Source organism: Drosophila sulfurigaster, chromosome 2R (genome assembly GCF_023558435.1).
Source record: "Drosophila sulfurigaster albostrigata strain 15112-1811.04 chromosome 2R, ASM2355843v2, whole genome shotgun sequence".
Taxonomy (NCBI): Eukaryota; Metazoa; Arthropoda; class Insecta; order Diptera; family Drosophilidae; genus Drosophila; species Drosophila sulfurigaster.
In genome coordinates, this window is record NC_084882.1 from 35,520,794 (window position 1) to 35,543,014 (window position 22,221).

General features: G+C 41.2%; 1 protein-coding gene and 1 long non-coding RNA gene across 2 annotated transcripts; one reads left to right on the plus strand and one right to left on the minus strand.

Moving 5' to 3' along the window:
- Positions 1-195: 195 nt before the first annotated feature.
- Positions 196-19,242, minus strand: LOC133835545 (cadherin-99C). Its single transcript, XM_062265526.1, is given in 11 exon segments — positions 196-370; positions 456-1,175; positions 1,233-1,354; positions 1,412-1,453; positions 1,455-4,880; positions 5,798-5,863; positions 5,949-6,128; positions 9,095-9,217; positions 9,424-9,602; positions 11,243-11,419; positions 18,866-19,242. Coding segments are annotated over 10 exon segments (5,172 nt in total). The 5' UTR covers positions 11,415-11,419; positions 18,866-19,242; the 3' UTR covers positions 196-228.
- LOC133835548 (uncharacterized) lies at positions 5,026-5,579 on the plus strand. The gene is made up of 3 exons (XR_009893595.1): positions 5,026-5,099; positions 5,152-5,206; positions 5,264-5,579. It is a non-coding gene; the product is annotated as an uncharacterized LOC133835548 (long non-coding RNA).
- Positions 19,243-22,221: the final 2,979 nt, after the last annotated feature.

Here is a 22,221-nt window from a genome sequence, read left to right on the forward strand (position 1 = left end):
ATTAGATTGTATCAGTTGTTCGTTCGTTCGTTTTTTACAAGTACATTATAGATATTTACATATTCTCATTCTCGTTATAATGGCAACTGCTAACTAAGTCGTACAATTAAATTAACTACTATTTAAAACGTTTTTCTCTTCTCGACAAATTGGCAACTAAATTTCTTAGTCTTTCTCATTAATAAATACATTCGATTTGTTTTCTTTGCTACTTAGAATTTGCTGTTCTTAGAGTTCCGTTGTGGTTTCCACTTCGGATCGATCCAAGTCATTCAGATACGAGAAACTCATTTGTCCGTAGTCCCGTTTGCCAAAGACAACGTTCTCGTTGGTGCAGCTCATGTGACTGTGTGTCAAGTCCCCATTGGATCTGGGAAGAGATTTAGAAGATTGTCGTAGAATTCATTTGTAATATTAACAGAAAATAAAAAGACAGTAAGGACAGTAGTTCTTACCTTTGGAAGAGCGGATTGGCGATGGGCAGTTCGCCAGCAAAGAGGCGATTGTTCTGCTGATTATTGCGGCCCAGAGTGTTGGTCATCAGCTCGCCATTGCCATTGAGAGCAGCCATGCCGCCAAAGGTGTTGCCTCGTCGACCCATCGTGCTGTAGCCGTTGTTCTGGACATTGGCCAAGTTGTTGCGACTGGCCGACATATCCATTTTGTAGCCACCATTCTGATAGTGATTGCTATTATGGTGCTTAATCCTGCCCAGCGTCAGAGTGCCGGGTGTGCTGTTGCCAGCAATGGCCAAGGGATTCGCATTATTCCTGGCATTCATCTCGAGGGTGCGATTGAACGTGTTCTGACGATTGTTCATCGTCAGATTGTTGTTGTTCATATTGTTGAGATTATTGCGCCGCAGCGTCGAAATTGTTGCTGTGGTGGCATCTGAATGCGATGGACTCGACTGACCCTCGCCTCCGCTATTCTGCTTGTGTGTTATATAACTGACATTGTCCAAGGAGAACGCATGATTCTTGGCACTGAAGTCCAGCTGCAGATCCTCATCGCCATCTGGCGGCACAGCCATGGCCAGCATCTGGGTCTCGTACTCCTTCATGTTGGCCACAGACTCACCCGAGTTGGCTGCCTGTGAGTTAACAATTACAGGATCGTAGCGAGTTGGAGTTGGTGCCGAATATTGACGCATGCGCTGCTTAAAGTTCTTGTACCTGAAAGGGCAATAGAATTGGTAAGGAAACAATTCATTTGAAGATGTATAAACTAACTTGGACCAGGAGACGCAGATGTAGATGATGCCGACGGTGCCTAGGATAAGAATGATGATGGAGATGGCAATCAACGTGAAGGAGAATACCTCATCATCCAAAGCTGCCATAGTTGCCTTGACCTACAAACAAATATTTCGTTTCAGTCAAGCCTTTTAATCATCAACTTTCACTCTTACCTTGTGAACGAGTTCATTGGGCTGTATAGGTGCAAAGATGCCCCTCGGCAGAGGCTCGCACCAGATTGGAGGCTGCCGCGTTGAGTTCATTGCTTGCGGCAGTGGCAAAGAGCGTCTCTTGAACAAGGCTATCGTTGCGGGCAAGCAACTTTTCCGTCTTGGGATCGATCAGGTAGAACCAGACGTCTGTTGCCTCAGGATTCTCGAAGACAGTTCCATTCTCCGTCAAGGTTTTGCGATTGCTGAAGCGTTCGATGCCCGTGACTAGACCGTTGGTCTTCTCCTCGAGCAGCTCTTCCAGGGAAGCGTGGTGTGTGCGAATCTTGCTGGGTGCTGCATTGGAAAAGGTGAGCGCCATGCGATGCGCATCTGTCAGCTTGTTGACCACAATTCTCGCTCGCGTGGTGTGTGATCCTTGCTCCTGGGCGTCATTATCGCTGGCCTCGACGTACAGTGTCATGGGGAAGTTGGCGGCGAGGGCGTCGTTAAAGAGCTTTGCCGTGCGAAGAATACCCGTGTCCTCGGAGATGGAAAAGTAGCTGGAAGGTTGCTCCTCCTTGGCGCCAGAATCCTCCTCGTCAAAGAGCTTGTAGCTTAAAATGCCGAACTTGCCCGAATCACGATCCGTGGCTCGCACCTGCAGAATCGTTGTGTCAATGTCCATTTCGGGCGTGATGACGGGATAGTAAGTGTCGTTCTGGCCATGCAATCGATTAAACACAAACTCTGGCGGATTATCATTCTCGTCTTGCACAATAATCTTGATCGTAGCGCGATCCTTTCGCGGACTCACAAAGTATCTATGGGAGACCAGCCGCACCTCCAGATTGTAGGACATCTTGGTCTCGTAATCCAGCGGCTTAACAAGGACCAGAACGCAGCCATAATCCTCAAGACTCAGCTCAAAGATGCCTTGTTCATTGCCCTGCACAAATTCGCACTTGTAGTTGGGCGTCTCCCGCGATGGTTTCTTTGAGTTGATGATCTGAATGAGCTTCAGCGTGCTGTTCACAGCTGTCGACTCTGGCACGCTGACAATGTAATTGTCATCGCTAAAAGCGAGTCCAATAGTGTCCGAGTTCATTAGCATTCCCTTCTCGCCATCTAGTTTGCGCTCCATGGCACCATCCTCATTAGGATCGAGAAGCAGATGACGCACATAGACGGGCAGCATGGCCACTGAACTCAGCTGTGGTTCGCCCATGTCGTAGGCTCTTATGTCCACCTGATACTCAGTGTCTTCTTCCTTGCGCAATTCATCACGTATACGCACCGCGCCCGTATCGGGATCAACCTGGAAGTACTTCAACGCCTTGCCTCGTCCCACGAGCTCGTAGCGCACCACATTTCCTGGTGAAGTGCCGTCCGCATCGATGGCTGGCATTGTGGCAACGATGGAGCCAATGGGTTGATCATCATTCACAGTCACAGGACCAGGCACCGTTATGAACACAGGACGCACATCATTGCGATCCTCGACATCGACCACTAGATGCACCGTGTCTCCGGGAGCATCGCCATCGTTCTCAATGGTGCCAATGGTCAGCTCATGCTGTCGCTGCTTCTCAAAGTCCAATCCCTTGGTGGTACGCACCTCTCCGCTCGTAGGCGAGATCTTGAAGAGCTCTGCGTCGCCCTTTCGCAATACATAGGTAATCTCGGGCATGGAGTCGGGATCGTATGCTTGCACGGTGGCCACCAGATAATTGGCTTCGTTTTCGGGAATGCGCACATTGATTCGAGCATCGTTAAACTTCGGCACCTCATCGGGCAGATCGTTCACCTGGACTGTGACACTAGCTGTACCCAGGCGAGCGTCGGGAGCACCATCCTTGGCAGTCACCACAAACTTGTACTCGTTGAGACGTTCGTAATCCAATGCAGACGCTGTGCGCAACTCCCCTGACTTGGCATTGATGCTAAACGGAATGTCCGTTGGTATCGAATAGGTTATTTCCGCATTAATGCCCTCATCCGCATCTGTGGCATGGACTATGCCTACAAACGCATCTGCTTTGCCCTCATCCACGGTGAAGACGTAAGGCAACGTGTTTTCATCGAACTCTGGGTTCTTGTCGTTGATGTCCGTCACCTTGATGTTAACTGTTGCACTGCTGGAGAGTCCGCCATTATCCTCGGCCTTCACGATCAGTTGATAACGCGTTAGACTCTCTCTGTCCAGCTTGCGTATGACCATGATGACGCCAGTCTGTTGAACCACAGCAAACTGCCGCAGATCGTTGCCTGACATTATAGAGTAGACGACAGGATCGTTTTCGGGGTCATCCGCATGTATTACAGTGACTGTGGAGTTGATTTCGGCACCCTCGCTAACTTGCACCTCGTACACTGAATTGCTGAAGCGCGGTGGCTTCGTGTTTGGCCCTGGGGTGACAGTCACCTCCACAATGGCCTGGGAGGAGAGTCCACCAATATCCGAGGCCTGCACTGTGATGCTGTACTGCTCGCCTGCCAGTAAACGTCCATGGGTCGTAATGGCGCCCGTCTTCTCGTCGATCTTGAACTTTTGAATGCCATTGTTGGACACGTGATAGATGGAGTAAGTGACAACAGCATTAGGTCCGTCATCAATGTCAGTTGCTACCATTTGAGCGACCAGTCGCTCCTCATGCTGATCACCCGCTGCAATTGAGATGGGAGCAACCATCGCCAGCTTGGGAGCATTATCGTTGACATCTCGTAAGTTCACAGTCAGGCTCAGCGGAGCGCTAGCTGCATTGGTGCGCGGTTCTCGGGCAACAACCTGGAACTTGTAGCGCCCTGGGGCAGGAGGATCACGATCGAGGCCCTCTTCGTTCACAACCAGCATACCATCGTTAGTCACGTTGAATGACGGCGTCGTTAACTCATAAATGTAGTCGGGTTTCGGATCATCCTCTCCCAGATCATCGTCAGTGGTACGGAAGAAAATGGGTTTACCACTTGCATCCAATACTTTGGTGCCAATGGGTGAATTCTCGTCCACGTATCCCTCGATGTCGGAGGAGGTGATAACTGGAGGATTGGCGTCTACTGGCTTCACAGCAATCGTCAGTTTAGCCGTGGTAAATCGGCTGGGAGGCGGTGAGATCTCCTCAGCCCTGACGACGATATCGTACCGTTTGGCTGTCGATGTATCTACTGCCTTTGTCTGCTTTAGAACTCCCGTTGCCTCATCGATTTCAAAGTAGTCCGCATAGTTTCCTGGCATTCCACTCGCGAAGCTATAGCGTATTCGCGAGCTAATCGTATCCAGATCTACGGCTTGAATCCTTTCAGGAAGGACATTTAGCACCCCCTGCACCGATCCTGCGGGCACCGATGCTGTATACTCCGGATTGATGCAGGCACCATCGAGCAAGACACATCCCCGGTAGATGAACGATGGATCCATGTCATCAGAGTCTGCTATGTTCACAGTAAGCGTTGTGGTCGATGACAGACGCTCGGCCACATTGCGTGCACGATCCTGGAGGGAGAATGAGAAGATAAAGAGAAGATTTAGTCAGCTCCTAAGAAACCCAGACTAAGCCAGAAAAGATTCTTCGGAAATTATTGCAAAGAAGTAGCTCCTGCCTAATCTGCTCAACACGTTTAAGCCTTGGGAATAAGATGAAAATAAGAAATAATAGAGTTAATTTACGAAATACTTGGGAGAACATATGGATTTGTAAAAGGAAAGTAAATGGTAAGACCTTAAGCATCTCTGCCTAATATGTTAATCAAAGCCTATTGTAAAGGGAGTGTTTGAATGCGAAATATTTGGGAAGCATTTCGATCCGTAATAAGGAAATGGTAAGGCCTCAGACATTCCTGCCTAATCTGTTCAACACGCTTTAACTTTCAATGCAGCTTTCTACTGTCATATATGGGATGCGAAGACAATGGGGTTGGCCTAGGCCAATGCCTTGTCAACGGCTGTGGTTGCGGTTGCGGTCTGAGGCTGTTGCCGGTGAGCGCGATATGCCAAACGCCAGGTAATTTGATGCCCCACTGCCCCAAGGAGCAGGGCATGGAAATAAACCAAGCAGAGACTCTTAAACTAAGATTATGCTTGGCCGAAAGCCGGACCAAATTGACAGCAGACTTGGGAAAGGCGCGGGCATATGTAAATGTCAAATAAATTCTTTTGAAATGTCATAAACCGGCGATACACAATGGTTGCCGTTGCTTTTCTTGTTATTATTATTGTTGTTGTTGTTGTTATTGCTGTTGAACTGGCCAGCGAAATCATGTTTATCGTGTTTTTGGCGAGCTAAAATTATTCGGTTATGCATGAAATAGCATAATCCCCCTATACGAAAATATCAACAAAATGATTGTTCTTATTTTAAAAGCACGTTTTGTTTATAGTGTAAAACACATCGTAAACGCATGTAAACTTACCGAAGCTACAATAGTCAGATAATAGCGTTGAATCTTCTCGTAATCCAAAGTCTTAGCGACTGTGACCTGAAATTATCGTGAAAGAATAGCCAAGGAATGGGAATTAATATTAGACTTTCGATAGTTGATCTCTATGAAATACTACACTTACTTGTCCTTGGTGGGGAAATGATATAGCAAAGGTGCCATAACCATCGGCACTCGTGAGTTTCTCATCTTCGGTTCTATTAGCATCGCCCTTGACTATAAAATACTCTACTAAACCATTAACACCAGCATCCTTATCTAGCGCCTGTATATTACGATAAACTGTAGAACCCAATGGTGTGCTCTGAAAGATACAAATTTATAATAAGTTAGTTTTTAGATAGATTATTTGCAATATTCTAGGTTAAAACAACCTCTCAAGCCCATTGTCTATGACTGTTATAAAAGCTCTGGTATAAAATCAACTGACATTTAGCTGTTCTACCAGCATCTTGCTGTTTTATAATCTCTTCTAACAGTATGGCAAGCTGTTCTATGAACAGCGTCTTGCTGTTATATGCGCAAGTATAACAGTTTATGCACAATGCAATTGCACAGAGGAGGAGTCCTTAGATCTGGCCGCATACTGCAGATAATTTTGACTTCTAGATGAAGAAAACAATAAAAGCTACGATAATGATTGTTACCGTTTTATACCGTGCAAAAATGCTAAATACGTTTTGCGACGGGAAACCAAAAATGGCATGTTCATGAAAATTAGGTAGCAACAGCAACGGCAGTGAATGCTGTTGTTGTTGTGCTTGTAGATGCAGTTGTTGTTGTTGTGGTTGCTGTTTGACTGTTGAAGCAGCACCATGGTCTAACAGCAAAAACAACAAGAACAGCAGCAGCAGCCACAGCAGCGACAGAAACAAGCTGGGCGACAAAACGTGCCCAACAACAACACAAAGATGCACCAAAAGTGCAGTTATGTAACGGGCAAAGCAAACAGCCTTTTACATTCAACTAAAAGCATGCTGTGTGTGTGTGTGTATGTGTGTGCTTGTCTCTTTCCTCGAGGTTAAACTCAGCAGGTACTAAGTAAGTATGTACTAAACGCGCCTTATACTTTACGCCTTTGGCGAACGAGCGACAACGCGACGATCAGACACGACACAAGTCGACAGACGAGACGAGACGAAGACGAGCCGACAAGTCATTGAGGAGTATTTGGCTGAACTTTTGATTTCGGTATTTTTTAGCGCTTAATTTTAAATGGCAAGTGAATAGTGAATAGGCGCAGTTATCGTTTGTTGCCGTGAGTAATTTGATGCGGTTTATTGTGCAATATTTATTAAACGGCTGCAGCGCGTCTTCCCATGGCAGCTAGTAGTATAAAGAACTCTATTACAGGAAGAAATGCTCGTAGGCATTTGTGTTTGTGTGTGTGGCCCCAACTGTGCGGTATATGTAGTTTAAGTGAGATAAACATTTGGCTGTTGCGACGGCGTCGCCGCGTCGTGCATCAGGTTGAAAGCCGCCATCCACCGAAAAAAAAAACTGAAAACCGAAATGTGGCGATGTTTGTGTGTTGTGTTGTGTTGTTGCAGTGCTATGCGAGCGGAACGTGATATACGAGTACTTGCTGCGACTCTGCTGAATAAATATTTGCGCTGCATCTGGCAATTGCCTGAAATTGTTGATTTTCCTTGTATTTACATATACACATGTAAGTATACACATACACATGTATGCATGCATTTGTGTGGGTGGAGATGGAGAGGGGGCATAAAAGATTTGTATCGCCTGCACGAAATTATTTGTTAAGCGTGCCCGTACACAATAAAAAAAAACAAAAAACAGAAACAAAAAAGGCAGCATGGCGACTTGCAAGTATATCTCTCCGTTCATTCGATATTGTTGTACCCTGTAACCATAAAAGGCAGACGAGTGGGTATGCATGTGAACGATAACTGTGGAATGTGCAATATCGATACCGATATTTGCATATGTAGAGTGTGCGAAGCATTTCACAACACTACATTGATTCGGAATTCCTGGCAGCAGCAGAAGGCGCTGCCAGATCAATTTAATTTTTACATTTACAATACATTCCGGAGCTTTTCCGCTGCTTTGCTTCTTAGGAGACCGCTTGCTGCCTTATTGGGTTTGTAATTGATGGCTTAATGAGCTGGCCTCATCAATGCCAATCTCAGGGGATGCTATTAGCTGAGCAACTGCGACTACAACTAAAGCAAGTCGAGCAAAACTGTGTTGTGTTTATAAATTAAAATGCAACACAAAGGCTAATGGCTTTTTACGGTTTACGGTTTGCTCGTTGATTGCCAGATTGCCAGATTGCCCGATTGCCAATTGCATTCAAACCAGACCAGAGACAAGAGACAAGAGACCAGCCACCAAGAGCAATATAATGAGTCTAGCTTGGGCCATTGCCATGGTCATCACCATCGCCATCATCATCATCAACATCGACAGCCGGCGACGCTGGCAAAGAATTCTGTTGTTGGAGATGGAGATGGAGAGCAATAAAAATCATTCGCAATTGTCCGATTGCTCGTTTTGACTCATTTCGAATGGGGAATTTAGCTGCATATTCAACTGTTTTTCTTCTGCAAATCAATTCCAGACTGGCATTTGTCACAATTAATTATTAGACAGCGGCACCCGCGTTTCAAAATTTATGTGCATACATCAGCAGAATATTCTCCTTAAGCAGATCCCCAGGAACAGCTGCACAACTCAGGACACAGGACAACTAGTTGAGCTTGACAAACAAGTTGGAGGCTCACAAATACCCTGGAGCGAGGAGCATTGCTTAATTTTCCGCGAATCAAATAAACTTTCATTTGTCTAAAAGGAATGGCCCATGCTCAACTCTTGATCACTGATCACACTGCTGATCACTCGACTCGACTACCTGGCAAAGCAGCGCTTTAGTCGGTCGCTTGCTTTTGATTCCCTTTTCGCGTTCTGCATTATGAATAATTTATGAATAAAATCGTTTTGTGCGCTGGGAAGCCACAAACGCTTGTCCAGCTGGCTCGTTTGACATATTCAAATTGATTATATGTGTCGCAGAGGTGCGGCCCGCAGGCTTTGCTTTACCGGACAGACTGGGAAGGCTGGGGACAGCCTGACTAGCTAGATAGGTGGTTAACTTGATGTTAGTGGGCAGTCGAATTACACTTATTGACATGACGTTGCCACACGTTGCACGCTGCACGTTTCAACGACCACAGTCAGTTTAGAGATGTTCCCGAAAAGTAGATCCGGGTGATCGAACTCGCAAATATTGGGAGATAGACTTACCTCAGGCACTGTGATCTCGTAGGGCGTGTTCATAAAATGCGGTGCATTGTCATTGACATCGGACACGCGCACAATAAGCGGGATGTTGCGCTTCTTGTTCGACTCGCGAATGGTGCAAGAGACCTACAAAAAACAACACAGAACAGAGAAAGACGGGGTAAAACATAGGGAAATAGGTTGTAGAAGAAGCGTTGCGAATCTGTTGTCTGTTGATTCTGCAGATTGTGTAGATTAAATGTGAATGTGGCATGTCGCATTCATTAGATGACTGTCCACAAGTCTGCTGATTTATAATACGAGTGCAGGAAGTTGGCTGGTTGGCGACTCACCTGGAACACAATGTGACTGAGGTTCTCCTCATCGCGATCGAGCGGCTGCAGCAGCTTGAGCTTCTTGCCATCCAATAGGAATGTCGGCTGTCCCTTTGGGAAGACTAGATCGAGCGCAATTTCCGTGTTAGGATCACCATAAATTGGCAGTTCGGCTGGCGTTGTGGGTTGTCCAATAACTTTTCAGATGCAAATGATATATATAAATACAGTTAATTTGAATAGTTAGTACACTCATATACAGAGCGTCGAAGAGAGAGAAGAGCCTTTCACTTTGTCAGCTAAGCTCTCTTTTCTAAAAGATATTACCAAGTTGTGTGTCTAGAAAGTCTTTACTGCAATTATTGCAGAGAATGTGTGTGTGTATAGCAGACGGAAGACGCAAGGAAACCAAATCAATGCTCCGATTTCTATTTTCCGGTTTTTGCAGCCAAAGCCACCAACTTGCCACAAGTTGCAAGCTAGCCAGCCAGCCAGCCAGCCAGCCAGTTAAGTTCTGCTACCAATTCGCATTGGGTGGAACACAATACTTTGCGTTACTCGCTCGGCTTCTCTCTCGGGTACACTCATGTGAGAGACCCTATCGAGGCATTTCTTTTATATAGTAATTCCTCTTGCTGTTTCCTTTTGCTTTGGCGCAATGCTTGGCATTCCTTGGACCAATTCTTGTCTCTTCTCACGTACCTTAATTAAGGCCCATCCCCCCGCACACACTTCACTCTAAGCTCGACACTCTGCAGTCTACATTCTAGTGTCCACATTCTACAATCTGTGCAGTTGCCACTTGTGGCTTTCTCATAATTTATTTGCTGTTATATTGCGTTTATTTAATTGCATTTTCCTGCTGGTTGTTGTTGTTGTTGTCTTCTCCCCATTATAATTTATCTATATATATTATTAAATTTAATCTATCCACACTTTGTTGCAACAAAGTGGTGCACCTTCCGAGTCCCCAGTCTGAGTACGACTTCGATCCTGTTGATTAGTCTCAAATATATTGAGTGTTCGACGTTGCCCCCCCGGGCTGTCAATTTGATAGCTTCGACTGCGACTTCGACTTCGACTTGGATGTTGGAGTTGCAGTTGAAGTTGGAGTTGACTTGCTGCTTGGTATGTGCCTCGATGTGGCTGTAACCCTATACTATCAGTTAATAACGAGTCCAAGTACGAAGCCTGCTTGCTGGCAAGCATGGCAAAAAACCTGAAGTTGGCCAACCTGAAGAGACGGCAAGACAAGACAAGACAAGAGCGAGAGTTTGGGTAGTTGTAGCGTGTTAAGCGCTACATTCTTATGTAAGTACTTTAATGCGATTTGCATCAAAGGCGCATTCCCTCACTCCTCACACTCTCTCTCTCCCTCTGTCTCTCTTCACTCCCCCCGTCGAGACTGTCTGTCGTTGGGCGTATGAAACAATTTTATTATAATAAGAGCTTGGCTCGAGCTCAGGCTACTGAAATGTGTCTAACAGATTGTGAATTATAGGCAAGCGGAGAGCTGGAACCAAGAAAGCGGAGAGCTGGAAAAAATAAGCCTGAAAGGCGCATAAAACGACGATAAATTGTTGGCAAGATGCACAACGTCGTAAGCCTCCATCAATGTCCAAGTTGTTGAAGGCTTTCGGGCCTAATGAAGTCAACAGACCGAAAGTCTACCTCACCGAAACAAAAAACAAAAACAACCCAAGACCTCGAACTTCTTAACTGCTTCTAATTACACATAAGCACTCTTCGCATGGTATCTACCATCTCCTCTCCTCTCACTCTCTGTCGCTGCAGTTTTCCACATAAATGTTCCCGCCGAATATAAGTGTGTACTTACAGTCCCCGCGACTCTCCTCGATGTCCAGTATTATGTTCGTCTGGCCCGTTTCCACCTCGCACATCTGCGATTTGCCCAGAACACCAACTGTATATTGGCAGCTGCCCAGCAAGAGCAGAATGCCCAGGTATCCTGGTGCCAGGCGGCCAATCATTGTGCTTTGTATAGTCATCTTAACTGCAAGGAATAAAAGAAATCATAAATTTCAATTAGGCAGATTCCCACAATAAAAATTCATTTAGGAATATTAGCAATTAGCTATTTCCTGACTGTCTAACGTAGTAAAAATTAATTTTGTTAACCTAAATGATAATATAATATAATATAATGATAATATAATTTAATAATAAAGGAATTTAAAGAGATAAACTTTAGGATTTTCGAGACAGCAGGTTGAGTTTCCCATGAACATTGTTATACTTGAACGCTATCTTTTAAATTAATACTTTTTCGCTTGACTTAGACTACTTTCTAACTTAAAGAGAAAATGCGTTTGAGCTCTATTCAAGTGTATAATGTGAAGGAAACGCTTTCGAACGGAACTATTCACTGTTTGCTGTTTAGACATGGGAGCGGAAAACCTTCTCATCTGTCAGTTTGGAGGAAGGTCCGCGTTGTTGTGCCACTGTTTAAAGTTAAGGATATTGTCGGAAAAGTCGTTCTCGACTTCACTCGAGTTGAATCGAATCGCAGATGCAAGTACTTCTATACAAAGGCGGCTTGAGAGCCGAGCTGAGGCAGAGCCTTAAATGGCCCGACATCAATATGCAATAAATATTTAACTTAACCATCTTGGCGCTGTCTACGCGTTTTTCTTGTTGCCCACTTTAGAATTGCCCATATATAGGCCTATGGAAATCTATGATCAGATTTGTTTTGTTCGCTTTTCTTTTGTTTCGCCTCGCATCGTCTTGTTTTGTTTCGTTTCGTTTCGTTTTTGGCCCGTTGGCCATTCGTAAACGGTCCAAGACCGCGCCACAAAAGAACTTGGACAAAAATACGTAAAAAAAAAGGAAAAGAAAAGAAGATAGTCCAGGAACCAGAAACTCAAACTATTTTTATGGCTAACTTCACACTTTGCCTGCAGTTTGCCATAATGAATTCCTTAGCAAATTTGCTTGGTTGCAACCAAGTTGTTGCAACCAAGTTGTAGCTGTAGCTGATCAATCTGCCACACATACGAGTAATGTTTGCTCTTCGAACTCAGATCAATCTGTAAGTTCTATGCTGCTATTATCTAATGCCTCCTCCCTCAGGGGATTTCCCTTTTCTCTAAGCTCCCAATTTATTGTGGTATTTTTTCATGATTGTGCTTTTACTTAAGATTAATAACATATTATATCAAGTTCTTTTTTTTTTTCCAAACTTTCCTAAGTTTCTTTCGAGCTCTTTTTATTGTTAATGAGATGCGTAATCAGAAGTGAGCGCCGCTTTATTCTCATAATAATAATTCTGTAATAATTTCTTATAATTGCTTGTGTACGGTTGTTTTGCACTTTTATTAGGCTTTTGCAATTACGTAAATTTAGTCTTTTATTTTCAACAAATGTTTTTTTTGTTTTCTCAGTCTTCTTTTCTCTCTTCTCTACTTCTCAAAAGCCATCATCATTTGCCTTAAAAGACATATAAAAGCGCCATACTGAAAGTCTCTTCTTGTTGGTTTGTTTGTTTGTCTTCTGGTCTCTTGGGCTGCTGTTGCTGTCGCCGTGTCGCTTCTTTGTTTGCCTCTCAATTAACGTAATTTGTGAGGTGAAAGCAAACGAAGTTAGCACTAATAAATTGTTGCTCACATACATACATACATACACACACTCCATACATTCGCTTCTACTAATAGTATCTCAGGCAGCCGGATGGTCAAACGTTGCTCCGAAGACTAATGAGGTTAGAATTTGCTTATAGCTAATGGGCGACGAAGCTAATACCAGTGTTTTATACCCTGTAATACTTAGTTCATGAGTGGAAATGCTTATTTTATGCAGACAAAGATGAGAATCTCTTTGATCAAGATTTCCTCATGTTTGCAACCTCATAATCGAGGCAATTACAAAGGTATAGAGTTTAAATTTGACATGCAAGTAGTTTAGCATTTTAAAAACATATTCTGAAAATTTCATAATGATTGCTAATGAGATTCGCTAAATAACAGAGTTAGAAATATTGGCAACCCTCTAATTATAAAACTTGACATGCACTTAGCTTAGCATTTTAAAGAGATTTCCTAAAGATTGCATCGCAAAACACAAAATTTGTTTGCTAATCTATGGAAAAGAAAAGTGAGTTCCAGAATCTTTGATGTTGTATCGAGATTTCCCCATGTTTGCAACTCATAATAATCATAGAGTTTAAATTTGACATGCAATTAGCATTTTAAAAATATTCTGGATTGTAGAGCTAAATAACAGAGTTAGAAATTTGGCAACCCTATAATTATAAAACACATGCGAGAATTTCATTTGCAGCATTAGCTAATCTATGGAAAAGTGAGTTCCAGAATCTTTGATGCTGTATCAAGATATCCTCAAGTTTGCAACCTAATAATCGAGGCAATTACAAAGGTAAAGAGTTAAAATTTGACATGCGAGAAGTTTAACATTTTAAAAATATATTCTGAAAATTGCTAATGAGATTCGCTAAATAACAGAGTTAGAAATATTGGCAACCCGTTAATTATGAAACTTGACATGCACTTAGCTTAAAGAGATTTCCTAATTATTTCATAGCGATTGCATCGCAAATTCAAATTTCGTTAGCTAATCTATGGAAAAGAAAAGTGAGTTCCAGAATCTTTGATGCTGTATCAAGATTTCCTTATGTTTACAACATTATAATCAAGGCAATTACAAAGTTATAGAGTTAAAATTTGACATGCAAGTAGTTTAGCATTTTAAAAACATATTCTGAAAATTTCATAATGATTGCTAATGAGTTAGAAATATTGGCAGCCCTCTAATTATAAAACTTTACAGGCACTTGGCTTAAAGAGATTTCCTAATTATTTCATAGCGATTGCATCGCAAAATTAAATTTCGTTAGCTAATCTATGGAAAAGAAAAGTGAGTTTCATTTATCTTTCAGGGTATCTGGCGATCGTTTCTCAACTCGGTTGCTTTTTTTTGTTGTTGGCTGTTTCTCAGTGCCTTGGGTTAATTTACATCTACCACGCAGTTATTATTTTAATAAAAATTGGATGCAAGGCAGCCATTACGCCCATATTAGCTAAAGTGTTGTCTGTGGTTTTTTCTCTTTCTTTCTCTTCTTGTATTTTGTATTTTGTATATTGTGGGATTCATTTTTGCCCTGTGTAAAGTGAATGAAAAGTTGACTTGACCTGTGTGTGGAGCGTGTGAAAGATTTTGATACAAAGTATAAGTATATATGTTATATAGTGAGTATATAAATTGAGCATATTTCCATCTTGATTATGTTTCACACCCTTTCGTGGGGATGAGTCAAAGTCAAAGACCATCTCCACACACTCCACTGTCTTTCTACCACAAGTCTTTTGCTGTTTTCTTTTAGTATTCTTCTAGGCGATTATGCCAATCTTCTCTGCGGCCAACAGTTGGCAATCAAATGCGATGACATGTGATTCTTGAGCTTTACTGTTGTTTTGCCGATAAGTCAAAGACTGTGTCTTAAGATATACAACGCACAACATGTTCGTACAATATTCTTTACATTGTCCGTCTATAATCATTTTGTCACGAAAGCTACACATTTCCGAACACCATAAATTACACATTCGCATACATCTATGAATATGTATGTTCTTGATTATGCCAACAAGTTGCTTCAAGATATGACCATGTCTGTCTTTCAGTGGGTTTATTCACAGAAACTAGTCTCGGAGTCTTTTTCTGTTTTTATTTCTCTTTTTTCAACAAATATCTTAACTAAGCGAACGTGTTTTAGTCGCTTTTATGTAATTTTCATTTAAGCAATTTAGATTGAAATCGGATTACTTTGTATACCAAGCAATACCGACTAAGACGACGACAACGACGGCGATGATATCGTAAGTGCCATTCGAATGATGTGCCAAAAATTGAGTTGTTCAGCAGATATAGATCGAAGATATATAACACAAAATTAGTACACTCTACTTAGCTGCAGGGTATGCAAAGCGTGGCGGCAAAATATACTGATCAAACAAATTAAAAATATTATTTAATATCATCATCATCATTATCTTCAAACACTGTTGTTTGCCATGTTATGACAGCATTGAATATCTTATGGGTTTATTTTATATTATAACATCATATCAGAAATAAAGTAATGCAAGGAATATCTTTTAGATTCATAATTTTCTTGTATAATTATGAATGTCTGAAATGAAATCAAATAAGGAATATCTTTAAGATTTATTCCACATAATTCTTGTATAATTATGACAGAAACTAAATATATTATGGAATATCTTTTGGGTTTAGTTTATTCACATTATATCACAATTTATAAAATATAAAATATAATACGAAATTCTGGAATATATTTTCAATGTAGAATAACATGGTTCTTGTATAATTATATCAGGCATTAAATATATGGTGTCTTTAAGAATATTATGATATATCATGACAGCCATGAAATTTAATATATATCTTATGGAATTCTATGTTAGATTTATTCTACGAAATTCTGGTATATTTGACACAGAAATTAAATACGTTATGACTTTTGGAATATTATGGAATATGACACATATTAAATATATTATGGTATATCATTCAGAATCACATCATAACAGCCATGAAATACAATATATATCTATATATATATATCATCAATGTAGGTCGTTGATTCGTGCCAGAGTTATATATAGTATTTCACCACAACATGAACTTGAAGCACCTTTTGGTTTATGGGAATGTAACACTATATGAATGGATCAAGTCTCTATTAAACTGTCAAGCCCTCTCTCTATAGGGTATTCCCCATGGCATAGCCCCCATCGTTGAGTACGCTAACGTAACGGTTTCCGTTTGCTGGTGTCATTTTTCATCACTTCAACATAAAATTTTGCTGAATTGTCGATGTCAGCATTAAAAGACAAAACCCAAAATGCAGACGCAAGAAATTAAAAAATGTAGGTACGTGCAAGGTACGGACTTATAACGTGGAAATGTGCATATAGTCTGTGTACATATTGTATACAGGTACGTGAACATAACTACTATATAACTACATAACATACAATATATACTCGTAGTACTTAGATACTCCGAATTGCGAAATGGCGAAACTGCGATGTGCCAATGCGATTTTGCAAAAAGTTTCCCTACTTTTTATACAATTTGCGAATTGTGCAAACTGCAAGCTAAAGAGAAAATGTATATATATTTCAATATATGCAAATTTCTATTAAATATATCATTATAATGCTGAGTAGAGAAATCTTTATAACCAATTCAGGTACTTTCGTTTATTGAAAGAATTTAAGAATTATATAAGAAAAGCCAAAATTGATTTTGATGATTGATTCACATTATATATATGATCATATCATTATAATGTTGAGTAGAGTACCTATTCGAAACTCTGTTTTATTAAATGTACCATAGTGCTGAGTAGAGAGATTCCTATAACCTATTCGGGAACTATGGAACTAATAAATGACAGAGGAAAATAGAAATCTTGAATTAGTTATTGAAGTTTTCATTTTAAACAATACTTTATTGATGGATTTTGATGATTGTTTCATATCATTCTTTGAGTTGTACTCGTATATATCATTATGTTGCTGAGTAGGGAGATTCCTATAGAAAGAAACATCTTTAGAATTATATAGGAAATACAATAATATAAATCTTTACTTTGTTATTTAAGTTTTCATTTTAAACCATACTTTTTTGGTTGATTTTGATGATTGATTTATATAATTCTTTGAGTGATATGGCGAGGGAGAGATCTTTACAAACAATTCGGGAACAGAAAAAACTGAAGAACGATAGATTGGTATTAAAATATTAATTTGAAACTATACATTCTTAAATGATTTATATCATTCTTTGGGTTGTACAGATTTTCCAATATAAACTCTATTCTCAAATATCATTTTTGTGTATAAAAGACTATCCGTTTATTCACAAAGAACCCAACAAAGTGATCTCATTATGAAAACTATCTATTCATATGAATATAATGATTACTTACTGTTTCTATTTTCAACAATATATCCAATTTGTGAGCAGGTAAAATAATTGTTATGCATGGACCACGAAACAGACGAGAAAAAAGAAAAACAACATTTACAAAACAATTAAGAATGGTCGCAAGTTGAGAGCGAGTGTGCTCAACTACTAATATCAAGGCTATTTCTTTTTCTACTTCTATGCAAGAATTGTGATTGTAACTCTGTCTCGACCTCAGACCTCAAATCGAGAGACAAAGACTGAACTTGGAATGCAGTTTCAATCAAAAATTGAAGTGAACCAACTGCATTTTGGCTGATCTTCTGATTGATTTGGTACATAAGATTTTAAGTGTTTTCTACAATTAAGATTCCTTTCTATAGACAGAGTAAAGAGAGAAAGAAAGAGAGCAACACTTTGTACTAGACTTGCGGCATTCTTGAGACTGATTAAACTGGTTCAGTTAACGGCGTGACACCTCGACTTAATCACTTTGGTTTTAATTGAGCATTTGACCCAAGCACCTGTAAGAGTTGGTCAACAAATGACATAATTAACTGTCAATGCTGCCAATTAATTAACCGTAATTAATTGATTATCATCATAGAGGCTATAGCTATCGCAATATATAGTATAGTCCGCTATACCGGTAGCTGATTTGCAAAGTTTTTGGGGAGAAGAAAGAGTTTTGAGTTTCACTTTTGCCAACATGGCGCTGGCCACAAAACCCAAAACACACACACACAACGACACCCACACGTAGTTGTTGTTGTTGTCCAAAAAGCATTTAAACCTGCTCAAAAATCTATAAAGCGTACAACAGCAACAACAATAATATTGCCGTCGGCTGCTGCGACAGCTTCAACTCGACTTCGACAGCGACTTCGACTTGGACTGCGTGCAGTAAAAGTAGTGTGGCAAGTTGATGTTGCCCCGTTTGCCGTTTGTTGCTGTTGTGTTGATCGTCTGGCGACTCGCTGTGTTTACCATTTGACTGTGGCAAGCAGCAAAGCAGCAGCCGCTGTCGAAGTATTTGCAAACACTCTGCGCACACGTGACCTCATTTGGCAACCCCCCTGCTTGCAATGTTTCGCCCTCCCGCCAATAGATGTCGCTATCCCCACACACAATTGGGGTCAGCACGATCAGCGTCCTGCAATTATAAAAGCGAGGGCTATCTCCCTCTCCTACTTCTTCTCCTTCTTCTGTTGCTTAGGCATTTCCTCTCCTACTTCTTCTTCTTTTTCTTAGGCATTTCCTCTCCTACTTATTCTTCTTCTTTCTGTTACACATCCCCGCAGCATATTCATTCACAGTATTTGCATAGTCAAAGTTCGAATCTTCTTTTCTTTTTTGCTGCACAGTGTAAAGTTTCACTTTTGTCGATTTGTTGTTTGCAACAATGGTCTCAGGAATTTCGCACTCCATTATCTCAATTTATATTGAAGAGTTTTATATTGTAATTTTTTTCTGTTGTGTGTGTTACCTTAACGATCGAGCGAAGATTTCACAGGCAGCAGAATCTCATTGCAGCATTCAACTTTCATTTACTCAGCTTGGGCGCGTATTCCACAGAGAATTGATTGATATTTATGCTGGGTTGTTGTATATTTTGTATAAATTTTAATTTTTGATTTGCTTCTTTTGATATAATTCTCTTTGTAAGCAAACACACACACACAGAACACACACTCGCACACACACAAAGCACAGAGCACACTTGAGCTAGAGACAGATGCAGAGCCAAAAGCTAAAAAGCCTATCGCGAAACCGGTAGTTCGATAGAAGTGTAAAAAACGTATTTGAGCCAAGCGCGCACGACGATTATAACACCTGAAATCACAGGTAGCTGGCTCCGAACTGACTTTGGCGACCATGGCAGCAGCAGCGCCAGGGCAACAAGTGGGCGCTCGCTTTGCTCTGCTCTGCACAACAACAACAACACACATAACCGCAAGTCGCACTCTGAAACGGTTAAGAAATCTCGTTTGTGGTTGGACTGTGTGTGACAAACCGGTTTTGTTATTACTCGTTTAGCTAGCTGGTGAAACAAGTAAAAGGATTACATACACACACTAACACACACACACACTAACACACGCATGTGAGCGTACATAAAAGTTGAAAAATAGATATGACTATTGCAAACAGCACAGCACAAGGCATGAAGACAGAATGGGGGGGCAGCTGCTCAAAACGCGACTTGCATAAATTAAAAGCAATCTTCTTCAGCTCTACCTGCACGCTATAAATAAAATGAAAACAAACAATATTAAAATATAGATTTAACATTAAGATGCGAGCGAGTTGCGTGCGTGATGAGATCACTTTTGTCCCTATGCACTTAACCCGGACTGTTGACATGTTTGTACTTTATTTTATGGGCAATTCTGCAGGTGCAGCATATGGCGAGTGAGCGAGAGAGAGCGAGCGAGCGAATGAATGCAAACCCGAAACGGTTAACAGAGCGCTGTTAAGTGGTTAACAGCGCCAACTTGTTTCGGCTTACACAGAGCAGCGTGTTCAGAACCGGTTTGGAACTCTTCTTCTTTGTTGTGGTTTTTACAGCTTCTCAATTGTTTTATTGCTTTGTTTCTCCCTCTCTCTCTCTCGCTCGCTCGCTCTCTGTTTGGTTTGTTTTTTTCTACTCTTTTTGTTTATATTGTGTCGAGCGACCAAATTTCCTTCTATTAGCTGCATTAAATGAATGAAGTTTCTGAAAGGCAGGTTACATTTATGTGCGTTGGCTGTTCACAGTCGGCAGCAAGTTGCACGTTGCATGCAGCAAGCGACTTGCAACTGCCGTTATGCTGGCTTACGCTGCACTATTTGCATAAATCACAGCGACATTTTTGTCATTAAACACCTGTTTGTTGGTCTCAGTCTCCGTCTCAGTCTCGTTGTTTGTTTGTATCTCACAAACTCGAACTCGAACTGTGCCAAATATTTGCACCTTAACTGACGCCTGCCTTCCACTTGCAACTCACAGCTTGCCGCAACTCCAATTCGATTTCGACTCTAATTTCGAATTGCTGCAGAGAAAAAACGTATTAAATTCGCATAAACCTAATTTGGGCAGAAAGCACAGCACGTAAAAAAATAGTTGACTCTATTTTTTTATTGGCCAAATATTTGTTAAGCTAATAAATGTTTCTCCACTTTATTTATGACAATCAACTTAAAAGACAGAAGAACTGTCTTTTAGCATTTTGGCAACGAGTTCGAAAACTTGTTTAAGTTGCGTATTTAAATTTGTTTTTGAGCGATAATAAAGTGATTATATACGAGTATTATACGGCTTCAAAGCAATGATGTCTCTTTATCTCTTTCTCTCTCTCTCCATCTCCCTCTCTCTTTTTTTTGTAGACCATGACATGCTGTATTATGCTTGACCTGCTTGTTTGGGGTCGACTGAAACGAGACATTGTTATGACTGCATGGGGAATTCCCTTGTTTATAGGGCATTTTAGAGTCGAGCTCGCTTTTAGGAGCATTTTTTTGAATGAAATGCAAGGCAAAGGTAAGGCAAAGAGGCCCAACAAATGTAAGAGAGGCCCAACAAGTAATTGACGTGAGAACTCTTATGAAATTGCCGCTCACACGTTCACACACATACTTATACCATATGTGAACTGTGTGGAAAGCATTGTATCGAAAGAAATAACATTCAAATAGTGGAAAATGCAGCAAGGTGCATCTGCAACGCCATTAAATGGGTTATAGCCAGGTTTAAACAGGTGTTGAGCATGTAAAGTCAGCGTGTAATAGCAGAGCTGATTGAGCATGTAAAGAGGTGTCTTCCATTTTTATAACTCCATTTTTATACCATATGTGTATAAGTATTTCTTTATCATTACTTCTATCGATTCGATTTCTTTTATTTCAAGTACAATTCTAATTTGAATTTATGCGTCAACCAATTAAGTTGTAACATGCGTTCAAACCCTTTTTTTATGTGTGGAAATTCGATGAACAAGGGGGAGAAGCCTTGATTATGCACGCTTAAAACCGGCTGAGCACACTGGTTTATCTCCTCCTCCAGGAGGAGGGAGAAGCAGATGAGAAACGGGTAAACGGGCGAACAGGTGTCGATGTTAATTGTCGGAAATGGTTATGAATTCGCCTAGCAATTTGCATAAAATGTGCAATTTATAACGACCAAGAGCAGATCAGGGTAGAGAGAATTTAGACATTTGTTCGGCTAACGGCACATGCTTGTAACTACATATATATTCATGATCTTGATAATAAATTGAACGATTAATACAATATGCAAGCATATTGTGCGCCATTAATTAAAATTGTGTGCTCACTTGCTAAGAAAACTGCACTAAACAATTGAACCTGCAGCAGTAGAAGAAGAAGTGGAAGAAGATGAAGTCTGATCTCGTCTTGCATTTAATTTACAATTGGATTCGGAATGGTTCGAGCACCACACATAATGGGCATAGCCAAGAACACGGCCAATTCCAATTGCAACTGCTTTGGCTTTAGCTTTAGCTTTGGCTACAGTTCCAGCTTCAGTTTCAGTTTCAGCTTCACTTGCAACTTGAAGCTAGCTTCAGCTAATCAGCGGGCCAAGATCAATTACATACTCGGGGTACAATGGCCACAGTTGACGGTGACGTATGTTGCGCAAAGGCCATTAACTTTGCTTAATTGAATTTGATTTCGTGTATGGATAATGAACGGCACCCCATTCTAGTCTATTTGCTGCTGCCCAGATGCCCAGATGCTGTGCTCTGCTCTGCTCTGCCTCTATCCTTTCATCCTTCCATCCTCCGAGCCTTTGCGTAGCCAGTTGAATTATTATTTAGTCCAAGAGGATTTCGTGTGACTGGT